Source organism: Etheostoma cragini, chromosome 6, assembly GCF_013103735.1.
Source record: "Etheostoma cragini isolate CJK2018 chromosome 6, CSU_Ecrag_1.0, whole genome shotgun sequence".
Classification (NCBI taxonomy): Eukaryota; Metazoa; Chordata; class Actinopteri; order Perciformes; family Percidae; genus Etheostoma; species Etheostoma cragini.
Window position 1 is genome coordinate 10,194,140 of NC_048412.1, and position 27,561 is coordinate 10,221,700.

Sequence of the window (27,561 nt, forward strand, 5' to 3'; positions counted from 1 at the left end):
TGAAAGGTTTGAGGCCAGGAGAGATTAAATTCCATGAGCCTCAGTATCACAATTTGTGTATTTTGTAAGTATGACGTCAGTTTTGATTGACAAATTAAAGTTCCAATAAAGTAGGTAGTAAAGTTATGTTTATTTTTTTGGCCCAATATTACAAACAATGCTTTAATGGGTTTTACCGGCCCACAGCTGCACTTCTAAACCCGGACCAAACTTCAAATATAAGGAAGAATTCCCTCAGACGTATGCATATAGAAAATAACAGAAATGCAAAGAGAAAGCCCCCATCACTTTAATGGCTGGGGATGCAATTAAGAGCTGTAGGTTTGAAAAAGGCAATTACAAAAATGAACAGTATGGTGTAGTACAGTAGTTAGTACAATTAACTATATCAATGGGATTACAGTATAATCCAATAATAAGATTACATTATGTTCAGTAATATTAATTTACCTATCTAGTAATTATCATGCCCTATAGAGACTGGACCACTGTGGATTTAAACATGACAAAAACAAAAGTTTAACGGGCACTTATAGAGAGAATTAAGTTTTGACAGATCGAACGAGAGCTACTGTGTCAGCAGCTCTAAATCTCTTCCAAAGAGATGTGGGGTCTCTTGTAAAACAAGGCTGTATTGCCTTAGGATTTTGTCTTGGTTCTTGGTATAACAAGGAGGCCTGCTTGGTGTGTGATCTTGAAGCATGCAAAGAACAAAGGTTCTTAGTGTATGGTTGAGCATGTAATATTTTATAAGAGCAGCACTCTAAAATCAGCCTCATGTTTAAAAAACAGCTGACTGGCATGCAAATGTACCTCTTTTTTTTTTTTTAATGAATTTTTATGGACAGTTGTGTGCAAAAAGTGTTCAATATGCCTTGTCGCTCTGGTTGAATTAAATAAATTCACGGAGAGGACACATGGTTCCCTGCTTTACAATTCAATTCAAAGTGCACATGAATTACAAATCTTCAACAGAATTTAGTTTAAAAGGCAGCCTTTAGACACTGGTTTATGGTTTTTTGTATTGGCTTGATGTAGAAATAACTCCAAAGTGAAACAAGGAAATATGAAATAGGTTTGACCCCCAACCTTGAGGCTGGGATTATCCATCTCTTCCACGTCCTGAGTGAATGGGAGCATTTGCCAGGTTTATGTGATCCTGCCGGGCATTAATTATAATTGGCTGAAAGAAGCTCTAATCAATCACTGAGCTACAAGCTTTGTTGTCCCTGAGAGTTGTCATCCAGAGTCAGGAGAGAGAGAAGCAGAGACTGTCATTGAGAGACGGAGAGAGTCAAAAGGAGAGGCGCTCTGAGTGTGGTGATGACTGTTAAGTATTGTATGTTGACAAATCTTAAGAGAGTTTGACAGGAAGCTGATATGGGATGACACTGATGTGTTATGACAGACCATCAGGTAACCCTCTTCTCTTAGGTATAAAAGCTCCAAATTGAACTCTTGTACTGACAGAAATGCCTTTCGGAGCCCCAGTGGCAAACGCTTTGTGTTGTCTTGTGTCTCCTGCTTTTCAGAATTAAAGAAAAATGGCTAAAAGTGGTTAATTATTTACATACAATTTATTAATACTCCTTTTTATTATTAATTAATGCTCTGGTCATGACATCTCTTCACACATTGAAGATACTTCTACAACCGACATCTCATGTTCACATTAAACCTAGGGACAAAAAAACAAGATATACTTGACCGGTTACTTCCTTGGGTCTTCAAAATAAAACCATCTACAAATGTAATTCAATTTAAACAATTTTCTTTTTACACCATAGTAGAGGATTTTTTTTTTCATTGGCAGTAGTAGTAGTCTTATAGAGTATTTTAGTGATTCTATTATACCAGCTAAAACATTATAATCAAATTGTTAATACAATGGATGGATTACGTTAAACCAAAATAAACTGTAAACTGGGAAATGACATCAAAACACAAATGTTGATTTTTCAAAAAATATTTTGTCTTTCAATATTTATGGCATTTAACATGATGTACATATTACATACATTCAAAGAATACTTTGTCACTTTACTCTACAGCAGGGTTTTATTATATTGTCTATTCATCAAAGGAATATGTCATCATTGAAAAGATCTTTTAAGTTGGGTCACTTACGTAGTAGAAATGTGATTTTTTTTTTTTTTTTTAATTGGTGCCTTCTAGGCTGAGAACAGACAGAAAAAGTGTTTTTGGCTCATGTGGATGAAAGACACCAAATTCCAGAATGCACTTGATTCGCTGCTCTGTGAGTCCACTCCCAAGCCACACCTACCGTTTACTGACAGCCAGTGAGGCATTCAACTCAATTCAAGTTTGTTTTATTGTCATTTCAACCATATGCGTACACAAAACGTTTCATTGTGGCACAAGGGGTGTCACGCATCTAAAATATATAAAAAACGAGATTATATAAAAACAACATACAAAACGGGCTACATTTAGTGCAGACACATTATAGGGTACAGTAGCATTAGCAGGTAGAGCGTGCAGGAAGCAGGACATGACACAGATTATGACTATGGCGTCATAACCCCAAAAAGGGAACTGACATCTTCGGTTAAGATGTCAGCAGACTAATGTCCAAGGAGAGGATAAAACAAGACATATACTATGTTAAATTATCAGGCAAAGCAGTTTAACAAGCAGCACCTTCATTAATGGGAGTTGTTACGTGTGTGGTGAGCGGTCACAATGCATTACTTTGACACTCTAAAATGATGTAATTGTATGTCACCAATGTAAGAGGCTGTCAGGCCAAGTTTTCGTTTTAAGCCCAGCAATCCAAGTAGGACCGAGTGAGTTTGAGTGCACTGGGGCCAAAATTTAGAGAGATGACTTCAACTCGTCCAGATAAACAAACAGACAAGCAAACAAACACATTTCAGGGCAAGCAATTCTCGCATGCCCGTAAAATTCATTGCTCTTGCTCCCTCTCTTTTTATGAGTGTCTCCGACTGTGTACAAGGCCATTGGACAGCTACACTTTCAAGCATCCTAACATATAGCAGCAGCTGCAGGCAGAGACAAGCAAACTGTCAATGTGCCCTCGTGGTTTAGAGCTGCTTAACAATGATTGACAGCCCGGTACCTCAGAGTTAGCAGAATTTAATATCTCCTCTTGGCCCTTTTCAGGCAAATAGATTTAAAAGCCTTACCCAACTTAACTTGTTATCGTCTCTCATCCTGTAGTATTATAGATGTATCAAGTAATATACAAGTTAAAATTGTAACGCAGAAATGTGCAAATTACGGATACATTGATCCCTGGAGAATAACAATTGCAGTTAATTTGCAAGAGTTAATAATTGACATCAGTGCATGTATTTCACACACATGTAATTACTGAAGGTATTTGAATATTCATTTAATTTTAACATATGTAATAGTTGTAAAATGGAAAATGCTGAAACATTTTTAACTAATTTATCCAGCCATTTTCCTGAAAGTGGATGATAGATGATAATACTGAAACCAATTCTTGAAAGTTGAAACTACTTAAATTATAAGACTGTAGGGCAAGAAATATGTTTTGCTGACACCTCTTAGTAGTTTTATCGTTATATCAATTGAAGATTTCTTCAGATCTCTGCAAATAAGTTTATTGATCCCATTGTTGTCATGCTGGAGAAGGTTGGCGTGAGTCTACACATCAATCACCGTGAAAATAGACAAGAAATCTCGGTTTCCTTTTACAAAAGCCAACATTGGACTCCGGCTCAACCAAGGAAAACAGTTTTTTGTTATTCTTCTGACCTTTAATATGATTCTACAGCCCTGTTCACAAAGGGCAAAAACAGCAAGCTGTAGATTACACGTCACTCATTATTTCAAATAAGGACACAGAACAAAAAACGTGAAAGGGTTTGCGAATATTAGATACACTTTTTTGCTTAAATACTATGCAATTTATCAGAAAATGTCTCTTATGCCTTTCTCTCCATGTACACCTTATTTTCTACCTTTCTGTAATTCAGTTTAATTGTAGATGTTTCGAAATATGAACTGTAACGTTCACTCTGTATGTTATTAACATAATAAGAAAGCCGAGGCTTTTGGAATACAATGCTGTTTCGCTGAGCAATCTGGCTATAATTTTTTGGTTCACTAAATATGAACATTCCTATTCTTACATAGTGGCTAAATGGTTGTCAGAGGAAGATTACAATATTCAAAGCAGGTTGAGAGCAAGAAGTGACCTGCAGCTAAATTACAAACTTTGGTTAAATTTCCATGTGTATTAGATCCAATTTCTTCTTCATGGGATTTATAATTGTTCTTCCCAGGCAAAATATACAAATCAAAATGCCTCAAAAGCTATCTTCTACTGCAGTCAGACTGCAGAGAATGCAATGTTTAATTGAAGGAATGTGACTTGCCAATTGGCCGAGGTATTCCATCAGTGCAAATCATGTATGCAGCAACTGGATAAACTGACCAAAGGGTACAGCTTCTGAACATCATAGAAAATATTCTTTCAATTACTCCCTCTTGTTAGACTTTATAGAATATGTGTAGGAGGGAAAATAAAACTCTGCTCAATCATGGAAAAAATAATAATCTTGTTAAATAATTGTGATTTCAATATTGACTAAAATAATCATGAATACTCAATCTTTGGATATAATGGATAGTGTCTAGTGTATAATCTTTTAGTGTCTTTTATCTCACAGAGTCTTTGGATCAGAATAAAATCTGTTTTACTATTGTCCAGCTTTACACACTCACACGTAACGTAACACAGCTAATGAACATTTCCAGATACATAACACAATGTGCATCTCACATCACAGTTTCACTCACTATGACCACTACTAGCCTACTGTCATTACTAAATGTGCCAAAATATGAACAATAATGTCGCCCTCGGTTGACTTATGCAAAATACAGCATGGCAAAATCGTTTTTCGTTGTTATAGTATTTTGATTGTTTGATCCAAAATTGAAATCAAAATTAATTTAATTAAAACAGCCCAATCTTTTTTGATGAATTTGAATTGATCGCTCATTATCTGGGGTGCCGCTACATATCATTTTCTCACTGGAAAACTAAGTAGACACCACAGATTTCAATTTATTTCTCTGGCCCTAAGGCCGCATTTGGCCACAGTACCTGCACATTGGGATTCATTACGTTGGTATTTTGATGAGATAACCATGCTCCCTTCAACCCCTCATCAAATCAGGCCCATTTCACTCTGAGAACTTTATGAGAACTCTTTAATATGTCTCGCAAACCTTTGTCAGAATCTACCAATAGTCCTTGAGACACCGCAAATCAATGATGTGAAGAATGCTAAAATTCTTATGAAATCAAGCAGATAAAAATCTCTGAAAAGCCATATTTTTGTGTGTGTGTGTGTGTGTGTGTACTGTAGGAACAAATAGAGAGACCAAGTGAGTCTGCAGAGACAGAATGGCTGTGCATTATGTGAGGAATCCATTTTTACAATTGGACTTTCTCATTTTTGTCACTCAATATGCACTGGAGGAAATACAAGAAGAATAAGTAGAAAGCTCTCGTGATTTTGACAAACAGGCACAGTAATATTAAACAAGGCAAAAATGTTGGATGCAATATTGACCAGAAGAAACTGTCCAAAGGGAGAGCACTCCCGGAAAATATGAATATATGTGCCTTGTTTTTCATAGGACAGAAAATGCATAATGGTATATGAATAATTTTCAGTTGTTAGGCTGCGCAGTACATAACTCAAGTGAATTACAAGTAAATAACTAACAAATAGGATTAATTGGCAAAGGACTGTGCCAGGGAACACCGTAGGCCTTAGCGCTGACCTTAACTGAAGGTAAAAGAAAAAAGCAGAACGTGGCAGACTGAATGCATTTTGTAAGTCAGAGAATGGGAACAAGACAACCTCACCAAAAATGTCTTTTGGACGATGAACTCCCCTACGTTCCCATTGTGGGGCTGTTATTGGCCTCCCACCAATCAGGAGTGCTGCATTATTGAATAATGGGGAAAAGTGTGCCAGTTAAAAGCTTCACGGCAGTATGTTTCAGCTAACCTCCAAGTTTTGATAAGATGAAAGATAATGGGGCCAAAGCGTAACTGGCACCGTTTATTAGAATCATTGGCAAAAAACAACGTCATGGGGTGACCAAGGCCCTGTGCTAGCACTTTGTAAGGTACGCCAGCAAACAATCACATCTTGATTAAGGAGGGGTTTTTACACAAATAACCAGAAATGCACCGTTGGGAACCGAGAGGCCACCATCTTCTTTCCTTTCCTGTAGAGTAGATATCTTGCATCTTGGCCAATTGCCTTTCCAGATAAATTTAAATACTGCTGACTATTATCATAAAACATGTTTTCTTACTGTATCCTCCTTGAATGACTTAAGACCTAATGTAATGTTAGCAATTAAATGTGGTTAAACAGAAACCGTGTTACATGTGGAACTTGGGGTTGTGGTGAAAATGTGGGGTTAGGCTGAAATCTGCAATAGCCACAATGGGAAATGTCGGCCTCCACCGCTTTGTTTTACTTTAATAATCTCTTACTGTGTATTTCTCTCAATCTATGGTCTTTGTTTCTCTCATTTTTATTTTGACTGCCTTCCCCTTTGGTGGCTTTGCCAAAGACATTACAAAGGGAAACCAACCTCCCTCACTCACTCACTCATAAATGTGTGTGGGCACATGCACACAGACAAAATAAGAAGTTAACAATTGAGCCACTGAGCCAACTTTGGATCCCAGGGCTCAGCACCATCACCATGCTCTTTTTCAGTCTGTCCCGAGCTTCTGTTGATAACTAGAATCTGGTCTTCATTAAGGAGACTATTTTTTATACAGGCATGGCATACTGTACTGTAGAATTGGATGTAGTATCTCCTCTTATTTTTGTGTCTTTCCAATTTTCTGTTTTCATTCATGGTTTCTTTCATTTTACTCAACCTGTTTCCCCCCCCTTTTTTAAGGTGGTTATGGCGACAAAGATGCTAGTGACATGAAACCTATGTAGTTGACTTTAAGTTAAAACAGGTGAAATTTATGATTTATTTATTTGACTCTTTACACTCAGGATGACTGGAATGAATATTCCAGCACCCATCATCAGCAACAAAAACTGGCTGCGGCTGCATTTTGTGACAGAGAGCAACCACCGCCACAAAGGCTTCAGGGCTCAGTATCAAGGTAAGACATGAATACTTCATTTGCACATTGTAATAGAGGGCCCCATACTTGAACGAAAAGGGATCATCGATTTGAAAACACATTGTAATCACAAAACATGTTTTTGATCTTTAACTGAATATTAAACAGTTTGATTAATACCCCTTCTGCTGAGGGCACGAGGCCCTTTTGTGCTTCAAAGGGGCCATGTTAACCATATATTTGAGAGTAAATACTGTATATACTTATGTGACTTGTATATGCTTTTCCCGTTATCAAACTAAAAAAATCAGTTTTCCTGACATTGTTCTCTGGCATGACTTTAAATTGACAGCATGTACTATACCATAAAGGCCTAGCCCCGAGCCAGATATGAAACCTGCAACTTCACCTTACACAGCTCCATAAAAACTTTCAGTAACATGCATGTGTAAACACACTGTAAATGAAGACATAAAATCAATTGCATGAAAAATCACAATTCTCATCTATTGCGTAGCATCGTTGTACAGTAGTAAATACATTTCTATATGCATTTGTTATTTATGATGTCAACGGCAGATATTTTTAAGCACAAACGGGCACTTTGGGGTTTTATTATGCACTGGGCTTTTGAGCTTATAAAAACCTTATCTGGTTGCTAAATAGATTCATTTCTTAATTGTGTTTTATAACATGTTGAATGCACCAGTTGTCACATAGTGCAGTTCAGATGAGATTGTCTGAATATTTTCAGATTCAAAAAGCCTTGTTTTGGCTTGATGCATTGTTTATTTCTTTCATCACCTGTTTTTTTGTGTGAAATCTGGCCCCTGCTGTGTTTATTTAGTCTTAATATGTATCACTGAGGTCTTTGGGCTGCTTACTGATTCTGCGTACTATATCCCGCTAAAAGCTGTAAACATTAAATCTACCTCGACCAATCATGTCTGAGATACAGTATATGAATAAACAAGCAAACATGACAAACTAATTTAGGTTTTATAGAATTGCTAGGGCAACCCTTAGGAATGCATCAGAACCGTTGGACTCATTTCCTTTGAAAAAGTATATACATCAGTAGCAATTGCATTTTGATGTTCTTCATAGGACCAAGTATTATCCAGAGAAAGAAACACTTGTACTGTATCTTCTCACATCTAATACTGTAACTTCTTTTATCTAATGAACTCTTTCTGTTGCTCTCGACCAGTGAAAAGCTCTGGAGAGCTTAAATCCAGAGGGGTAAAATTATTACCAGGAAAGGACAACACTAACAAACTGTCTTTGAGTAAGTCTTTTATTTTTCTTATACAACTGTTTTCATTGTTTGGATTTTTTTGTTTATGTAGGTCTTGCGTTCTGGGTCTTTGTTTCTTTCTTGTCTCTTTTTTTTTCTTTTTTGCTGCATCATTTGGTGAAGGAATTAAGCTACAGTACTAGATTTTGCAGAAGTGCAGTCAATTTTCTTTCTGATGACCCATTTCCCCTGCTGTCTCAGACATCCTGTCCCAACACTCTAGATCAGTTATATTTAATGCACAGCCTGGTCTCACAGAAATCCGTGAAATGATCACGAACTGTTAACTCCGCATTACGTGGTGGTGGCACGGAATGTGTGAAAAGTCTATGTGGCCCCCATGGAAAACAATGCCAATGTAAAGTCAATGAGAAGATGACGCAGCATTAGGAGCGACTATGGTAGCGAGTAGGATGAAAGCCCGGCAATCGGTTGGGGTAGTGGATGGGTCCTACACAAGACTTTCACCCCAGAGACCATGCCCCCCGTATACTGTTTCCTAAAGTTGCATTCTTCTTTTTCTAAACCTAACCGCACCGTTCTTCCCGCGTGTCACGGAACCGTAAGCCCACCCACGACCTTTTCCTTAACTTAGCAGTGTTTATTTATTTCTGAATTCTTCTGTAGGCCCATCACAGAATTATTTGCGATCCATGTTCAGTTCACGGAGGTCATCCGTGGACCAATCAAAGATTTTTTTGCAATTCCTTGAAACTGCCAAAGATTTGGAGTTGAGGGGCCTTGTTCCTTTTACAGAATTCTGTGAGATCAGGTTGACATTGCAACAAAATGCTAAATATGATCCGTTTTAGTCAGCCAAAAACCCCTTCTGTCTCCTTTTGTACTCTTTAGTGCAGTGCACCAGATTGACTTATGTTCATGCACTGTGTGTACACAGCAGTAGTCAAGGTTGAATGACCACTCACTTGTCAGATGATTTGTGTACACTTCAGACCAAAATGAATGCCTTCTAATTGCTTGCGGAGCTTTGTCATTAACATAAATCCGGAGCACAATTTCCTCTAACTCCAAAGTGTGCTAAACACTTCAATGATAACAGGTTGTAATCTTTATTACCTTATGTGTCATAGATTCAGCATTGCATGGAGACATGAATAATGCAGAGGGCTGTAATCTTAGACAATACTGTATATCATTTAAAAGACTATGAAGAGATGCTTTATATGCCTTGTGGATTCACTGCATACAATTGAACCCATAACTGTATTATAACCCGCAACAATTAACTTTAAAACTAATGAACTTCCTGCAACAAGTCAAAGAAAAGAAGTTGGTAGTTTCTCATGTAAAAATGGATAGGTCTTTGTGAGAGGGTGTGAGGTGATGTTGTATTGCAAATATTTCAACAAAACGTAAGGATAATTATGATGCTACATATTTTATGAATTTCATTTCCAGGACATGTAGTCTTTGATTTACAGATCCTAATGCTAGGGGGGAGATGAGCTTGTTAAAAAGGGGGGAGATGAGCTTGTTAAAAGTCAGAGCACAGAAAGACACTGAACTGTTTTCCTATTCCAAGCCACCTTTCTACATTCCTGCCATAGTGAAGGCTGCACTCTATATGAAAACATATCTACAAGGTGTACTTAAACTGTTATTATGTAAGGAGTCTCACTGAGTGATTATTGTAGCTCCTGCAATTGATAGTTGAAGGTTATTTAATCCTCTTAGTCCCAGATATATTTCCCTATCTTTTGTCTAGCTCGGTTAGTAGAGTTGCATTTAGCCTTGGCACTCACTCTGGTATTACAAAACACGTATGTATTCACAACGGTGCTGCCAAATGATTGGCAGTTGAAAGTCTGACACTAAGAGATAAGGTCAATTTGTCTAACTACATGATTCAGAAACCAAATTTGTTTACCAAACATAACCACTGAACGTTCAAACAGTCTTATGAGTTACCTACTATTCTAGTGCTTTTCACTTCTGCGAGCGTTTTCTGAAATGAGCTTTGATAGTGACAGTATCTTTTGTACAAGTTCTTGGTCCTTCTTCCTCTCTCAGTGAATGAAGGAGGAATCAAACAGGTGTCGAATTACTGCCCTGACCCAGGGGAACCGGAGAATGGCAAACGGATCGGCTCTGACTTCAGGTGAGTTGGTGCTATAACAGCTGAAATGACGGTGCTCAGATTTATGTAGAGGAGAGAAGGAGCAGGACAGCATGCTTGTCATCCAATTTCAGTGGACGACATGCAGCATGCTGTCACATTTCATTAAGGCAACAAAGTGTATGTGCATGCAAACCCAGTTTTAATCTTGTTATGACAACCTCCATCCGTTTTGAAGCTTTGTTATACACTCGCCTAAAGGATTATTAGGAACACCATTTCAAATTCTCATTAATGCTTTAATCTAATCAACCAATCACATGGCAGTTGGTTCAATGCATTTAGGGGTGTGGTCCTGGTCAAGACAATGTCCTGAACTCCAAACTGAATGTCAGAATGGGAAATAAAGGTGATTCAAGCAATTTTGAGCGTGGCATGGTTGTTGGTGCCAGACGGGCTGGTCTGAGTATTTCACAATCTGCTCAGTTACTGGGATTTTCACGCACAACCATTTCTAGGATTTACAAAGAATGGTGTGAAAAGGGAAAAACATCCAGTATGCAACAGTCCTATGGGCAAAAATGCCATGTTGATGCTAGAGGTCAGAGGAGAATGGGCCGACTGATTCAAGCTAATAGAAGAGCAACTTTGACTGAAATAACCACTCGTTACAACCCAGGTATGCAGCAAAGCTTTTGTGAAGCCACGACACGCACAACCTCGAGGCGGATGGGCTACAACAGCAGAAGACCCCACCGGGTACCACTCATCTCCACTACAAATAGGAAAAAGAGGCTACAATTTGCAAAAGCTCACCAAAATTGGACAGTTGAGGACTGGAAAAATGTTGCCTGGTCTGATAAGTCTAGATTTCTGTTGAAACATTTACATGTTAGAGTCAGAATTTGGTGTAAACAGGATGAGAACATGGATCCATCATGCCTTGTTACCACTGTGCAGGCTGTTGTTGGTGGTGTGATGGTGTGGGGGATGTTTTCTTGACACATTTTAGGCCCCTTACTGCCCATTGGGCATCGTTTAAATGCCACGGCCTACCTGAGCATTGTTTCTGACCATGTCCATCCCTTTATGGCCACCATGTACCCATCCTCTGACTTCCACCAGGATAATGCACCATGTCACAAAGCTCGAATCATTTCAAATTAGTTTCTTGAACATGACAATGAGTTCACTGTACTAAAATGGCCCCACAGTCACCAGATCTCAACCCAATAGAGCATCTTTGGGATGTGGTGGAACGGGTGCTTTGTGCGCTGGATGTGCAGCCCACAAATCTCCATCAACTGCAAGATGCTATCCTATCAATATGGGCCAACATTTCTAAAGATTGCTTTCAGGACCTTGTTGAATCAATGCCACGTAAAATTAAGGCAGTTCTGAAGGCGAAAGGGGGTCAAACACACTATTAGTATGGTGTTCCTAACAATCCTATAGGTGAGTGTATTACTATCATGTATGGAATGTTTGATCTATTAAGTAAGTGTTTAAGTCATGGATTAATATAATTTTCGCTAATATTGTTCAGTAGGTCTTTTATGATGTACCACACCCATTCAGCATTCTGGAGAGAGAAAAAACCATCTTCACCTTAAGACTATTTGCTTTGACACATTGCAGACTTTGATTACATTTTTGTCTGAAACCGGTCGATGTTAAGATTTTGCTACCTGCCACAGTAAAGTTCATTCTCACAACTGAATTAATATTGCTTTGCCCCTGTAATTATATACCTCTATGTGTCTATGATCTGCCTCCACTGGACTCTTATAGCTCTAATTTACAATATAATATATGTCTGGTGTTCACATATGAACATAATTGAGTTCAGTTTTTGTGCAAAAAATGCTCACCGCATAAAGGGCATCATTGTTTTTCTTTTTAACTTTTAACTATTTTTATCTTGGGCTCTGCGAGTATGGAGTATAAGGACAAATGATAAATAATTTGATAAATTAACTTATCTACTGAATTTGATATTTTGACGCACAGTGCAAATCTGTAATGAATGACATGAATAAATAATGAATTTGATATTTCATGAACAGTCATACTTGAGGAATTGATTGCTTTTTCAGACGTTAATGGTGTTTGTTATCTCTCTCAGCATCGGAGCAACTGCTCAATTTACCTGTGATGAAGACCATGTGCTGCAGGGTTCCAAAACGATTACCTGCCAGCGCGTAGCAGAAGTCTTTGCTGCTTGGAGCGACCACAGACCTGTCTGCAAGGGTGAGCGAGGCTTCTGAAGAGTTAATAAACCAGTTTGATTAAGGCAGTGCCTCTGGAAATAGGCTCTATGCAGATAGAGGAAAGTTCATTTTTGTTAATTATATATGAACGCCACTGCTGCAGCACTCTACTTTTTCATTCCAAAATGCTCTGCCTGTTTTCCTATGTTTCATAATACCTGGAGCACCTTTTAGAATTTGATTAATGGAAATGCAGCTAATAGACCCTCTCTCCACTTGTGCAAACAATACATTACAACTCCGTCATATTACAATACAGGAGGTATTACTCTGCCTTCTGGAAATATTTATTGTGAATTTAACAGTCCAAGCTTTAACTTTTAGATTTTGTTGTGATGATTTATACAATGTATTCTCTATCTGTCCATGCTGTTTTGAGTGAGATACAGGTTTCTGAATGTCCTCTTTTCAGTTTCTGGTCGAGATGTTCTAAATCTTCGTGGCTCTCTGTCACTAGCCGAGATGAGGTGGCCAATCGTAGCACATGCCTGCTCGTTCTCAATGGAAAAATACTGCTACTACAACACACACTAGTTCACCATAATCTACAAAAGAACGACTAACATATCCCTGTTCTGCAAGTATTCCACAAGCACCCTTGTTTAACGGAAGTCTCCCAGCTAATCCTGCCTTGTACCGACCAAAGTTCGAGAAAGTTATCTAGCTGATGTGATCTTATCTAGCTACTGCGCATGTGCGACTCCCAACAAAGATAGTATAGAAGTGAGATGTTTCACTCTGTAGCTAAAACAAGTGAGATGTCTCACTCTGTAGCTAAAACAGAGACCTAAACACACAGGGTGAAAACAGGATCTGCAGCAAGGTGTGGTACAACAGAAAATATGGTGTTTTTTGAAAATGAAATCATGTAAACCTATTCTGGGACGACCTCAAAATACAACTATGAACCTGAAAATGAGCATAATATGGGCACTTTAACTTAATGTTTATTGTCTTTGTCTTCATGTTTATCTTGATACTGTTGCAGTGAAAACGTGTGGGTCAAATCTGCAAGGACCCTCTGGGACTTTTACATCTCCTAACTTCCCTATCCAGTATGAGAGTAACTCCCAGTGTGTGTGGATCATCACAGCCAGCGATCCAAACAAGGTAGAAAAATAGAGACAGGGTTCTTCTGAGGACCCAACGATAACAGGCTTTTAGACCATCATCATCTTCTCATATTCACTTAACCTTAATTTGCAACTAGACTTACAGTTGTAAGACTATAACTGTGTACATTACAAGTTATGCTTTGTGTTGAACCTATCCGCATCTGCTTTATAGCATGAATAATGTAATGTAATGTCCCAATTGTGTTTTACATACACAAGTGCGAAAACCCTTAGTATTTTTATGATAAACAAAAATAGGCATTTTCCCCTATTCCCCCAGGGAGTACACCCTCACTATTTTACTTTAGAGAAGTCCCTCCCACCTTGTGGTGTAGACCATTTGTCTTGGCTTTACGTTTTCCTGGATACATATTCATGTGTGCATATCTTTTCCAATGACTTCCCAGGGTGGGGAAAGGTTACATAGAATATGCATGTATTTTGACAAGTTCATTGTCAATGCCCCTCATTAATGTACATAGCTGCAGTGGATTGCATTTCAGTTCTCCCTGATCTAGGCTGTTGGTAATTTACAGATTTGCTTAATTTATTTTGGGTTACAGAAATGGAGAGAAATAATGATTGACTGAGATCAGCATTTCCCCAAAGTGAAGAGGTCAAACCTGTTTTCGTAATGGTCATTATTGCGCTCCTACAAAAAAACTGTCTCTTTATTGCTCTTCCAGTAAATCCTATACACAGGGCTGTCAACTAAGTGCTATCTTGCTAATAACTAATAACCAACCAACTAACACCAGCTTAGATCTCACTAGGACTGGCAAGTGCCATAGCTTTGTGATGTCGTACCCTCTGCTAGGCAAACACACCATTGACTTGGCACTGAAACTTGGTCCATTAGTGTTATTAGGTAATTATGCTTATGCGTGCATTTTAATGAGGCTGTTACACAATGATATTGTGCAGGCATTGTCCTCCCAATGGTCAGAGAAAGGGATGTTAAGGATGAGCAAGCAGCCATCATATGTTTGTCATCAACAACTGTGACGCTCATGTCATAAAAGATCCTTTTTAGCAACACTAATTCATGTCTGCAAAGTGTAGGTTGAGATAATATGGCTTTATTGTGTCCTTTCTCTGCAGTAGACTCGGTTTTACGTGATTAATTTTAGGGTAAGCAGCTGTTGCCAGTGAAAATATCTTTTGTGATGTTATGTAAATCTTTAAGGTAAAAAAAAAAAGGACCAAGACCAGTGATAGCTAACAAAGCTATATAATTCAAATGTGAATGCGAACAGGCAAATAAAAGTTTTCAAAATCTTACATTTGCCAGCAATGATTGGTTTATAGTATTTGATGTGTGCACTAAAGTACAGTAATGTAATGAGATACTGCTGTTTGTTTCTAAATTGCTCTGTATGGCAAGGTTATGCACTCTTTCACAACTTTGAGAGTTGAGTCTTTCAACCATTTTCTCTTGAAGATATTGTTTATTTGAGTTTGACGGTTGGTTTCTGCATAATTCATACAAGTTCCGGAATGTGGGCTGTGGTATGCATATCTAAATTATGAGATAGGAAGAAGTATTAGGCGTTTACAGCATCTATCAAACATGTTGCTGTCTGCATTGCTTGCAAAACCGGAAGTGGTCATATTTAAACCGGAAGTGGGTCGGGCTCTCTTGAAATGTGCGGGGCTTTAACCGGTATGTTATTTAAGCATGCAATTGAAATGAGTTGATCAAAAATTTTTATATTTATTGCTGATTTGAAAACTATTTACATGACAGCATCAAGCTTCAGATCAATGGTGTTGTCATGGTAACAAACATACTATATACAGAACGTTTTGCAACACTGAATACAACACATGCTGTTGCAATTATTAAGTAAAATGTAATGAACAAGAGTTTTCATACTCAGTATGGCTTTCTTTTTTTAACTTTTTATTTTTTTATGATCAGTGTGATTTTTTTTTTTTTGGGTTCTTTTTTTTCACATCAGGTGTGTGTGTGTGTGTGTGTGTGTGTGTGTGTGTGTGTGAGAGAGAGAGCGAGATAGAGAGGGGACGGGGGGCAGCTGACAGCAAAACAAAAAAAAATCTCTGATTGCAGAGACGCGACGGGAGTTGCATTTAAACCGAGCAGCATGTCTGAAACCCACGTCTACCAGAAATCTACTGGTTAATATGTAAGTACTACAAACCAAAGTTAAAAAGAAACCTGAAGCTGAAGAAACCCTAAACGTTAACGGAACAGATCCGCAGACCCGATTGACTGCCTGACGGAGCGGGAGAGAGAGAGAGAGAGAGAGAGAGAGATAGAGATAGAGATAGAGAGAGCGAGGGAGCGCATTTCTCCATGTTGTGTGTGTGTGTGTGTGTGTGTGTGTGTGTGTGTGAGAGATTGATCCGAGCGTGTTTGTAGGCGGGGGGGTGCTGTGATTATCACAGAACGCTGCGCGGCCAGTTGAGGAGTTGTATTCAATCCGAGCACGGATATTGACTCATATTACTCGTAAAATACTTGTACTCGGCAAAAGTACTTTATCCGTACCGGATACTCGTTTCAGCCGGATACTCGGATCACCCCTAATAAATACCACAAATACTCGACTCTCAAGATACCAATTTCTGTCAGGCTTTGTTTGAATTTATAGAAAATTAATTTTAACATGTTGACATGTGTTCACAAACTATGAACTCAATGTAGACATACTCTGAAGATATAAATGCTTCAGTAGGAATGTGTCAAAATATTACTCATGCTCAAAAGCACTGCCATGCTGTATTCTAACACTTGTTAAATCATATTTTATTACAGGTTATTCAGATCAATTTTGAAGAGTTTGACCTAGAAATTGGGTATGATTCGCTTACAATCGGAGATGGAGGGGAAGTGGGTGATTCTAAAACAATAATACAAGTGTAAGTACCACATACAACACTTAATTGGTTATGTATTATACTATGATATTTCCCATGCAGTGCAATGCCCGCTAGATCTACATTTTAGATGTTGCCACAATATGCAGAGAACCTCTAAATGAATTTAATAACTGCACCTTTTAAATGGAAGCTGGCTTTGTTGAAGCTAGCTGTGTGACCTATAATTACTAATATGCAACACATAAAGTACACAGTACATTGAATTTTTGGTTCTATAAATTTAATGTGAGACATATTATAACTTGGTGGGATGAGATGATGTTTGAGAAGGGGGAATTGATACAATAGTGACTTTTTTGTTGTTGCCCTCTCTGCAGGCTGACTGGGAGCTTTGTCCCAGACCTGATTGTCAGCATGTCCCATCAGATGTGGCTTCATCTCCAGTCTGATGAGAGTGTTGGCTCTATCGGCTTCAAGATCAACTATAAAGGTACACAGACTATAGTGCTGATATCATCTCTCATTGTCTGTATTCTTGTCTGCAACTGTCTCATTCAGTAAAGCAACGAGTCAATTTTCCTGTCTGCCTTTCTGTCCTATTTGTCAGTCTGCCTGTCTCTCACTCCCTTCTCGATCTCCTTTAAAAAATAAAAAATCCCTAGCCTGGCTCTTAGACTCTTCACCTGGACCTTTATAGATAATTTTAAGGAAAAAAGTACCTCAAAGTACTTGGCTTGACTTAATCCTCTACTTTCCATCCCCTTTTTCTCCTCCCCTCACCTCACCCACAGAAATTGACAAAGAGAGTTGTGGTGACCCTGGTACACCCCTGTACGGTTACCAAGAGGGTAGTGGCTTTCTAAATGGAAATGTTCTGCGCTTTGAATGCCAGTTTGGATTCGAGCTCATCGGGGAGAGGATGATAACCTGCCAGAACAACAATCAGTGGTCAGCTAATATCCCCATCTGCATATGTGAGTCCAAAACATGCTTTTTTTTCCGTGACAGCAAATGAAGCAATTACTTATGCGCTTGGAAAGTTCACAATGACACTAAGCTTTTGGAGGATTAATTACAGTGTTGTTAAATGACCATGCAGGGCATTGTGTGTAAACAGCAATATACGGAACGTAAAATTGGAAATTGATAGGATGTGCTTGCCTTAATTGGGGGTGGGTTTGAAAGAGAAGAAAGTAGGGTGCGCACTGTTATGCTACACAGATACTCAGTAGAAGGGAAACCTGCATTGTACTGTACATTGTCCTAAACCCCTCTTGTGAGTTTCACTACACTATATCTAACCATAACATAAATCTAGTCTTTTGCTCCATTGGGACAGTGTGCAGTATTGCTGTGCACCTATATGCTGTATGTCTGTATCTTTGTGCACCAACTCCTCTGTTCCATCTCTTTACAGTTTCATGTTTCTCCCAACTACTCAGCACCCATGGGAGCAGTGCTGCCTCCTGATTGCTAAGCTAGTTATACAGTACTGACGGTGTTCTATACTGATCTTTGTGCCTGACCCTGTCATCTTAGTATCCACAGTGTACATTGTCATGTGCCCAGTGAAAGTTGCTGTAAAACAAATTGCCTGGGATATTTAAGTGTTTAAATCTTTACTAATGTATACCTCCCCTCTATCACACAGTCCCCTGTTTCTCCAACTTCACCGCTCCCATGGGGACGGTGTTGTCTCCTGATTACCCAGAGGGATATGGAAACAATCTCAACTGTGTGTGGCTCATTATCTCTGAGCCTGGCTCCAGAATACACCTGGCTTTCAATGATTTTGACCTGGAGCCTCCCTATGACTTCCTCACTATCAAAGATGGGGACCAGTCAGAAGCCTCAATACTAGGACGCTTCTCCGGTGCTGAAGTTCCTTCCCACCTGACGTCAAACAGCAATGTTCTGCAGCTGGAGTTTCAGGCTGATCACTCTATGTCCGGGCGAGGGTTCAACATCACCTATAGCAGTAAGGGACTAATAGATCTATGTAATATAAAGAAACATATCATAGTAAAGCATCTATGAACAAATAAGTGGATCCACCCTTTTCGTTTTATGGTTTGGGATAAGTGTGATGACTAGTATGATTGCCTTCTTTGCAAAAATCAGGACTGACTGAGCTTTTAACTTCGTACACTTATTAAAAACGTATACAGAACATCTAACCAAAGAAACAAAAGGGAGCTAGAGTACAGTGATAAAAAATTACATCTTATATCTTCTTAATTTGTTAGAATGTGCATGTTCTCAGTCACAAAGCATCCTTATATCTTCTGCAAATAAATGCTTAAGCTATGAGGAGAAATGTTGTGTGTACATTGTTTGTCCAAGAGAACCTAAATTGTCTTAACAAAACAAGAAGCATTTAGAATAGTGCAAACAGTTCCTAACTCTTGTGCCTCATGGCCTAATGCAACAGCATCGTAATTCTTTTTCGCTGGTGAAAGGCACAACAAGCTCAAAGACAGAGGCTAATGTCACCCTCAGGTGTACAGAGCAGACCTCTGTTAGGTTTTGTTTCTCTCCAACGAATAGCTACATCAATTTCCCTTATCTCCCGACTCCTCAAAGACCCCATTTCTCATTCACACAACAGCGTTTGTCACTAGATCTTGTTCTGTCTTTTCATTACAAGCTTTCGGGCATAATGAGTGCCCTGACCCTGGCATACCGTTGAATGCCAGGCGCTTTGGGGACAGTTTCCAACTGGGTAGTTCCATCTCAGTGGTTTGTGAGGAGGGCTTCATCAAGACGCAGGGGGCTGACACCATCACATGCCATCTGGAGGAAGGCAAGGGGATGTGGAGCGGACTCATTCCCAAATGTGAAGGTACTAAAATGGAATAGAAAATAATTGTGTGGTTTGTGGACCAATGTGTCAACTGTTGAGTTAGATAGAGAAAGAAAAAACTGAGGGAATCTTAATACAAAAAAAGTGAGTAGGTTATGTGGAATATTCAGTCCTCCCAAACGGCTACATTTTTTTTATTTTCAGGGATTTGTGTAACTACAGCCCTTTTGATGACTCATCCTGTATTTATTCTTTTTCAATGTTTTTTATGTGGGTACAAAAAGATTAATGAGTGTTATCTTTTAAAGCAACAACTTTTCTCCACCTATTTTCCTTTTTTCTTTGAAAAGGTATGCCTTAAGTTTATATCTTTATCCTCCCCAATGCCTCCCATCATTCTTCCACCTCTCTGCTCCACCAGCTCCTTGCGGGGGCCACTACTCCGGGCCGACTGGTGTCATCCTTTCCCCGGGGTGGCCAGGCTACTACAAAGACTCCCTGAGTTGTGAGTGGGTCATTGAGGCTGAGCCAGGAAGCTCCATCAAGATCAGCTTTGACAGGTTTGTATGACAGTGCTTCAACAACTAATCCTCGGAAACAAAGATAGACACATATACTGTACACTAACAAAAAGACACAGACAACTGAGACAGCACACAATCCCTTAGGTACGTATACCATATACACATACTGTATTACATTGCATGCGAGTACTACCACACACACACACACACACACACACACACACACACACACACACACACACACACACACACCTAGGAATTGAAATGTGCACAAACACAGAAGGAGAACACCGAGCCTAGGAAGCCTCTGAGTTAGAGATATGAACTCAGAGGAGGTGGAACACAGTCCTAGACCTATTTTCCAAAAATGTTGAAAGCCTTGAGTAATTCTTGATTTCGCATACTGGCTCCCGTTCACTTCCTTAGAGAGCTGCAGTAAAAGAAAAAAAAGTCTTGCTGTTAGATCTTTGTTTCTTACCATTAAGGAGTGAAACCATATAATGTTTATATTTTATAATCAATGCTATCTCAGTGCTGAGACACTACTTTATAAAGAAACAAAGAGCTACTTTCTCTGTGATTTTATTTTTTTTTTTGCTCTTTGCATTAAAAACAAAGTGAGACTTGGCTTTTCGCTTGCTGAAATTGAAAGTATTTTTCCGATAATTCAGAGACCTGAGGGTGACTTTATCATATTTCCAAGAAACCCGTAGATCTGATAGTATTGCAATTATTGGAACACTTGTTGTGCAATCTATTTCTTCTCATTTATCTCCTTAAAAGTTAAATATTTTCTCTGAAGCCATTTAGCCTGCTGTGTCGGCAAACTGTCTAATCTGTCAAAGCAGAAGATTTATTTTGAATACAAATAATTGTCTTCTCTGCATCTCCCTGTCTCTGTTTTCATTACTTTTGAAGGTTTCAAACTGAACTCAGTTATGACTTCCTGGAAGTGCATGACGGTCCCAACCTGCTCTCTCCTCTGATTGGCTCATTTAATGGAACCCAGGTCCCTCAGTTCCTGTTTAGTAGCAGTAACTTTCTGTATCTGCTTTTCACCACTGATAACAGTCGATCAAACAGTGGCTTCAAGATATTCTATGAAGGTGAGCGTATCCTGCTTTTGCCTGCATGCACTGCAAAACATTAAAGTTATGAATGTAACAAAAAATTTGGGAGCAGTACACAAATATTTATGATAATTTCCTTAGGATTCAAATTAGATTTGTCAACAAAAGGAAAGAAAAAAAGGTTAAAGTCCTGATAAATCTAAATGAGTCTACCTTTTTTGTAACACTTCTATAAAACTTCTGAGACTATGAAAACCAAACTGTGTTGAGGATGTTTCAGGTGGATTATGTGATAAGAGCACCAATATACAAAAATACACGGAAACTGCTACAGAAAGTTCAGTGTGTTTGTGGTATTTATATGAGCAACTGACTTGGATCCGAGTCCCCAGATTCACTGTTTAGCTATCCAAATGTGTTCTTGTATTATCCTGCCCCTGGTCAAGCGCAACTGTAAACCCAAGTTTATAGGTGCAAGTTTGCGGAGGAAAGCTGTGTTCAAGTCCCAGACTGACTAAAATCTGGGTGAGGATAGAGAATTATTAGCTGTCTGATGTACATAGTCAGTAATGTGTATAACGGGTAAAATCTTTTTTTTTTCTCCACATCATTATACATGGAGTGGTAGTCTTTGAAAAATCTGATAAAAAAATGCTCTGGACATAGTGTGATCTATTTTGCACTAACCCCATTACCCTTGTCACTCAGATGTGATTCATGAGACAGAGTTTGTCTGTATTATTGACTGAAAGCAGACCACAAGTGCCTTTGTCTTATTATGTTTCACTCTTAAGTGAATTTTTCTTTTGTTGATGAGGCTATTGAAAAGCAATAACGGTAAGATCATATTAGCCTCTTCCATTGCAATTTAGGACATAGGTTATTGCTGAAATGCTTTGGGGAAACCCAGCCTAGTTCATTTGTAAAATTGGTCTCACAAAGTAGGGCTGTTCTGAATTAAGCTGTAAATAAACTGAGGTACAGAAACACTGCATCCCATTCCCTTTGTATGTAATAAATCTATAAGATAAATTCAGTTACAAAAACATAAAATGTTATAAAATTATATACTATACTGAACCATATTTATATATATATATATATATATATATATATATATATATATATATATATATATATATATATATATATATATATATATATATATATATATATATATATATATATATATATATATATATATATATATATATATATATATATATTATATCTCTCTCTTAATACTTGGGTTTTTTGTGATTTTACTTTCTTTTTTTTTGTTTATATACAAAACATACAATTTGCAGATTAACCTGATTCTGATGAATTCAGGGCAGAGAAACTGGATCCAAAAATCCCCAATAACAGATGGCAAAGTTGCAAATATCTAAAAAATTAAGATACAGGGATTCCAAATTGCTGTACCGCATCTTCAGAGGATTTCAATATTCCTCCGAGATACAGATCCCCCAGTGTGACATTTCCCATTTCCCACCAATTACTCCAAAAAAGGGGCTTTGGTTTGGATTTCGCCAAACACTTGATTTTGGAGATTTTGTTTTGAATCCAGTTCAAACAGCTGGGCCACTTTGGTCCAAGCAACATTTAAGTGAGAGATTATCAGATGCGTATTTGCCTCACCATACAGTTTTATTTATTTTACTTAATCTTTCTGGCTTTGTACTGTGTATGGATGCTCAGGAGTTATGGAAGGATAGATGTCAGTCAATGCCTAAATCAGCATATATGTAGTGCATCAAAAGCAACCCTACATGGAAGAATATCCAAATTGCTGTCATAAAAATCACGGGGAAAACAAGAGCCTTCCTTTGCAGCTAACATCACTGAAGATTAAGAGGGATCTAGCACTATCCAACAGCACACTCTGGAAGCAACACCAGTGGGCACAAATATTTTGGATCGAAATTTGTGGTCCAACACATGCATAGAACAGGAGTATATTTGTACAGGTCATACTTTTAATTCTCTCTCACCATGCCCTGTACTCACACCTACAATAGGACATCTACTTTTGATATTCTCTCAGTGTGTGACTTGCTTAAATGCAACAAAAAAGGAATCATGAAGATGAAACCTTGTTTTCTTTAACCCCAGAGGAGCCAACTACTCTATCATGGTTTTTATTTATTTTTTTAGACAAAGTGTCAAACATCAGAGCAGTCAATGCAATAGTGCATTTTTTTCAGTGTCTCAGCTGTGTCGTGTCGAAAAAAAGCCTATGCTATTTCCTAAAATGTGTTTTTCTGGGTCTCTTAACTGCGTCATGTAATTTCTTTTCCCGGTTTTGATTAAGCATTAGCATGCATTTATTTTTTATAAAGTCAAACTAGTAACGTAAATCTCTGACTTTGAAAAAAAATAAAAATCTCATTTTACAACATGAACATATCACCTCCTCTCCTGACACTCCCTTTAGGATTGACCTGTCTCCTAGACCAAATAGTCTTGGTCTGAATGGAACCCTGCTCCTTGCAATCAGACATAGGCTGTCATGTGTCAAGATCACAGGGCATGAAGTAATTGTCCGTCCTAATGTTTTCATGAATGCTCTATGACTTCTGTGAGGGACCAAGCAGTTAACAAGAGGAGTCACAAGAGAAATTCAAAAGTAAGGGTTTTATTTCCCAAAAATAGTTACAACAAAACAAAGATACAGTTTTGGGCCCTTAAAAGAGGTCAAATAACAAGACAGTGACAAAGGCTCTGAACATAAGAGACTCAAAAAATACAACCGACCTGCTAACAAAGAAACAAATGGGAATTATATATTGGCTGATCAGACCAATTTAAACACACGGGGGAAGACTAACAATAACTACAAACTAACTACAGAAACACAAATAATGCCAAACCTACCTAAAAAGTGTATTCCAAATAAAATACACTTTTACTTATTTTAACTCAACAAAAAATACTCTACTATATAAATCTAAACCCCAGAATACCAACAAGAAGATACTTTTGTATAAATCAGATAAAGTATGATGCATGTGGAATGGAACAAGTGTCCTGTAAGTTATTTGTAACTGAACAAATGGTTGCAACAAATGAAGATGTATAAACAAAAGCATATCAACTGAACCAAAGGAAAAATATAAGTGCATGGGGTTACCGCTTTTAAGCTGGTTTTGTGGCCATGGCTGTGGTCATCACAACTTCAATATAACTGTGTAGCCAAACAATCATACTTTATTTGCATAAGCAATAGCAGGCCACCTCTACTGTATAAAGAGTCAAACAGAATCTGACGTTCAGTGTGACTGAACGAAAATCCATACGGACCACAAACTATTGGGTAAACACAAAAATGAGACGCTACCTAAAGAATGTATAAACAAAAAAGAGGGCTTGCAAAAAAAAATCAAAACTAAAGTTAAAATTCAATTGCCAAGGCAACCATGTACAATTGTCTCAAAACTGCTTGCATTTAATTTCTCTAGTGGTGACATTGGACACATACTCCTGCATGGATCCTGGTATCCCAGTGAATGGCGTACGGCTAAGCCATGACCTGTCCATCGGTTCCGTGGTGTCCTTCCAGTGTGACCAAGGATACAGACTTAGCCATGAGGAGCCGCTGGTTTGTGAGAAGAACCACTTCTGGAGCCACCCTCTGCCGACTTGTGATGGTACGTATACAAAATGGAATTATTTTTTCCGTGCAATTCAGCTCAGGCATCAGTCTCATCCATGACAGCACAGTGTTCTTTATTTCATTTTTTTACTAATTTGTTTTGTGTGTTTTTAAAAGGACTCTGGTCACTAGTAACTAGCAAGAGGTCATTGGGTTCTTTCAGAAGCAGCTTCCAGTGCTATATTTATTCCCAAAACAAGGTTTGTGTCATTACCGCTTGCATTGTTTGAAAGTGGTAATGAAGGACACAATTGTAGGGACTATCGGTCGCCTACAGCAGGTCTGACTAACCAAACATATGCTTGTTAAAATGCTTTTTATCCAACAAATAGACCCAGTCCTTGTGTGAACAACTCACTTGGGGTTGATAGAATCATGTAAAACTTTAGACAGACTACTGTATGCTCAACGCAGTTTAGATATCTCACATAATCTAAGCTGGCTTTGTACAGTTTTGCTCTATGTGCTGTTTAGAAGTACACTGCAGGTCAATTGTAGCAATTATTGTTGCAGTGCACAAACCGTAAATGTCGTCTCGTAGTCAGGGATCACTGTTGAAAAAATATAACTAGTAAAATACATGCAACAGTTGGTAGTGACTGCAATATTGTGCAATCGACATAGTGCTGTGTCATTTCAGTCCAACGGTTGTCTTGAAAATGTATTTGATATCTTGAAGCATTTCCTTGTCTAGGTGTGCCAGACTGGTGACAAATGCCTTGGCCCTCTGCCTATAGAGCCTCTGAAGTAGACCGTTTGCCAAGCTTACTCATCCACTTTTAATGACTTTATGTAATTGCGGCTCATTAATAAATTATTTAATGTGATTTTGTTGGTGGGAAAGTATTCAGGCCTTGATGTGTTGTGCTTGCTGGAGGGCCCAAGGGTGGAAGGAGAGAGGATAAGAGTGGGGTGGGTGTGTGCAGCTGTGGAGCCTCAGGCATTTCAGCGATCCTCAAAACATCATCTGACATTCATTAGTTTGAAAATATGTACATGCATAAGAGTTCTACTTCTAATATTTGTTAACGATTGCTGTTTTGAAGATGGCATCCGGGCATTTGTTTGCAAGACCACTCTTTGGGCATTTGGCCATGCACGTACGCACAACTTTAAGACAGAAGAATACAAAGCACCATGACAGCATGCGAAACGATGGAGGTTTTAATAATATCCAATTAGACCAGTTAACCTTCAATCGGATCTAGCATTAACCTTCCGGTCCTCAGCAGCCAATGAAGGTTAAGATTAACTCATTAACTTCCTTTGATGAGGTAACAGGCCTTCTTGCAGTAAATTCAATAGTCAACATGCATAACAGTCACATTACTGAAGTGACAATAAGTGTTCCTGTTTTAGACAACCCTCCCTATCACCTCAATTGTTACTACTCTACTCGGTGGCTTGAAACACGATTATCCTCCAACCTCACTAAAAAGTAGTTGGAACGCAGCACTGGGTTGATTGTTTCTATTTGGAAGAAATTCAAAATCACTTTGAGGTCAATCGAAAAAAAGCCTGATGCTCTATTCAGTCTTAATATGCTTGTCCGTTATCATGAATTGTGGATAAATTTAATGGATTATCATGTTTTCTGACTAAAACTGTCTTTCAGTTTAAGAAAACAAAGCAGCAGAGAAAATATGTATGTATAGGTGAAATAATGAAACATTTATTGTCCTGGCAGTAGGGCAAGTTTGGGGGGGGGGGGGGGGTGAGAGAGAGAGAGAGAGAGAGAGAGAGATCATTGTCAGAACATGTACTCATAAAAATAACAGGACAGGATGTGATATGACTTAAATGCATTATTCATTTAAATTGCTCCTCTGTCTTCAGGTGAAGGATTTATTGCTTCATTTACATTTTTTTTCTTTTTTCCAGCAAAAGTTATCATTCATTATCTTCCCTTTTTTATTCAGCATCATGCGGCGGGGACATCAGGGGACCTCGGGGCATCATCTTATCACCTGGCTTCCCGGAGCTGTATCCTAACTCCCTAAATTGTACATGGACTGTGGAAGTCAGTCATGGAAAAGGTAGGAAAACACCATTAATTACTGCCGCCAAGGACGGTGGGTTTTCGGCTCATTTTGTATGTGATCAGTATTTCCTTATTTCCTTAAAACTAGGTGAATTATAGCTTGGGCCAAGGAAAAACCCATTACATTTTGGAGTAGATCAGACTTATTTTTCACTTTGGTTTACACTGCAAGATAGGGCATTTGCGCTGCATTCATGTAGTGTCAGGATAATCGGAAAAGTAGTTATTGACTGGGAACATTAACATTGTGAGATAGGGCATGCACTGGTCGGAGGTGTACGCTCTTCGAGTGCCCGTCTAGCTTAAAATAATAAATCTTCCTCATATAAGTATAAATACAATGCATACTAAAATACTTTTCTATTTTGGTCTTATGCCTTATACTGTAGAGTTTAGGAGATCTTAAACTATAGATATGCTAATTTAAGAAATTAATTGTGTATATGCGTAAATGATTCACATACTTTCCTGTGAATACGGAGGCACTTGCCTTAAAGTATACCAACCTCTCTTTTAAGATTGTGGGACATAAATTCACCTACCAAGGAAAGATAAAATGTTCAGACTCTACCAAATCACGTGAAAGAGCCCTTGATACAGTGGTCACTCCTATATCAATGGTAGGCTGAATCAATTCTGTTAAAAGGAACATTCTTCTTAAATTTTCATTTACACTTTCAAAATAACAGAAAACAAAAAAAGGCGTCTGCAAAAGTTTGCGCACCCTGCAGAG

The 27,561-nt window shown here is 38.4% G+C and overlaps 1 protein-coding gene and 1 long non-coding RNA gene across 4 annotated transcripts in view; one reads left to right on the top strand and one right to left on the bottom strand.

Annotated features, from left to right (window-relative positions):
- The window catches only part of LOC117946025, a 19,033-nt gene extending 10,131 nt beyond the window's left edge, over positions 1–8,902 (bottom strand). Inside the window, exon 1 of the long non-coding RNA XR_004656951.1 lies at positions 8,673–8,902. This is a non-coding gene — a long non-coding RNA (uncharacterized LOC117946025). The remainder of the gene's footprint in view (positions 1–8,672) is intronic.
- LOC117946024 (CUB and sushi domain-containing protein 3-like) overlaps positions 1–27,561 on the top strand; it is a 219,942-nt gene that overhangs the window by 51,378 nt on the left and 141,003 nt on the right. For all 3 annotated transcript variants that reach the window (XM_034873814.1, XM_034873812.1, XM_034873813.1), the window contains exons 6-19: positions 7,059–7,171; positions 8,343–8,420; positions 10,461–10,548; positions 12,632–12,756; positions 13,765–13,886; positions 16,671–16,774; positions 17,113–17,225; positions 17,527–17,709; positions 18,387–18,713; positions 19,383–19,577; positions 19,960–20,098; positions 20,981–21,168; positions 24,594–24,782; positions 26,707–26,823. In XM_034873814.1, the coding sequence (XP_034729705.1) occupies positions 7,059–7,171; positions 8,343–8,420; positions 10,461–10,548; positions 12,632–12,756; positions 13,765–13,886; positions 16,671–16,774; positions 17,113–17,225; positions 17,527–17,709; positions 18,387–18,713; positions 19,383–19,577; positions 19,960–20,098; positions 20,981–21,168; positions 24,594–24,782; positions 26,707–26,823 (2,081 nt within the window). The remainder of the gene's footprint in view (positions 1–7,058; positions 7,172–8,342; positions 8,421–10,460; positions 10,549–12,631; positions 12,757–13,764; positions 13,887–16,670; positions 16,775–17,112; positions 17,226–17,526; positions 17,710–18,386; positions 18,714–19,382; positions 19,578–19,959; positions 20,099–20,980; positions 21,169–24,593; positions 24,783–26,706; positions 26,824–27,561) is intronic.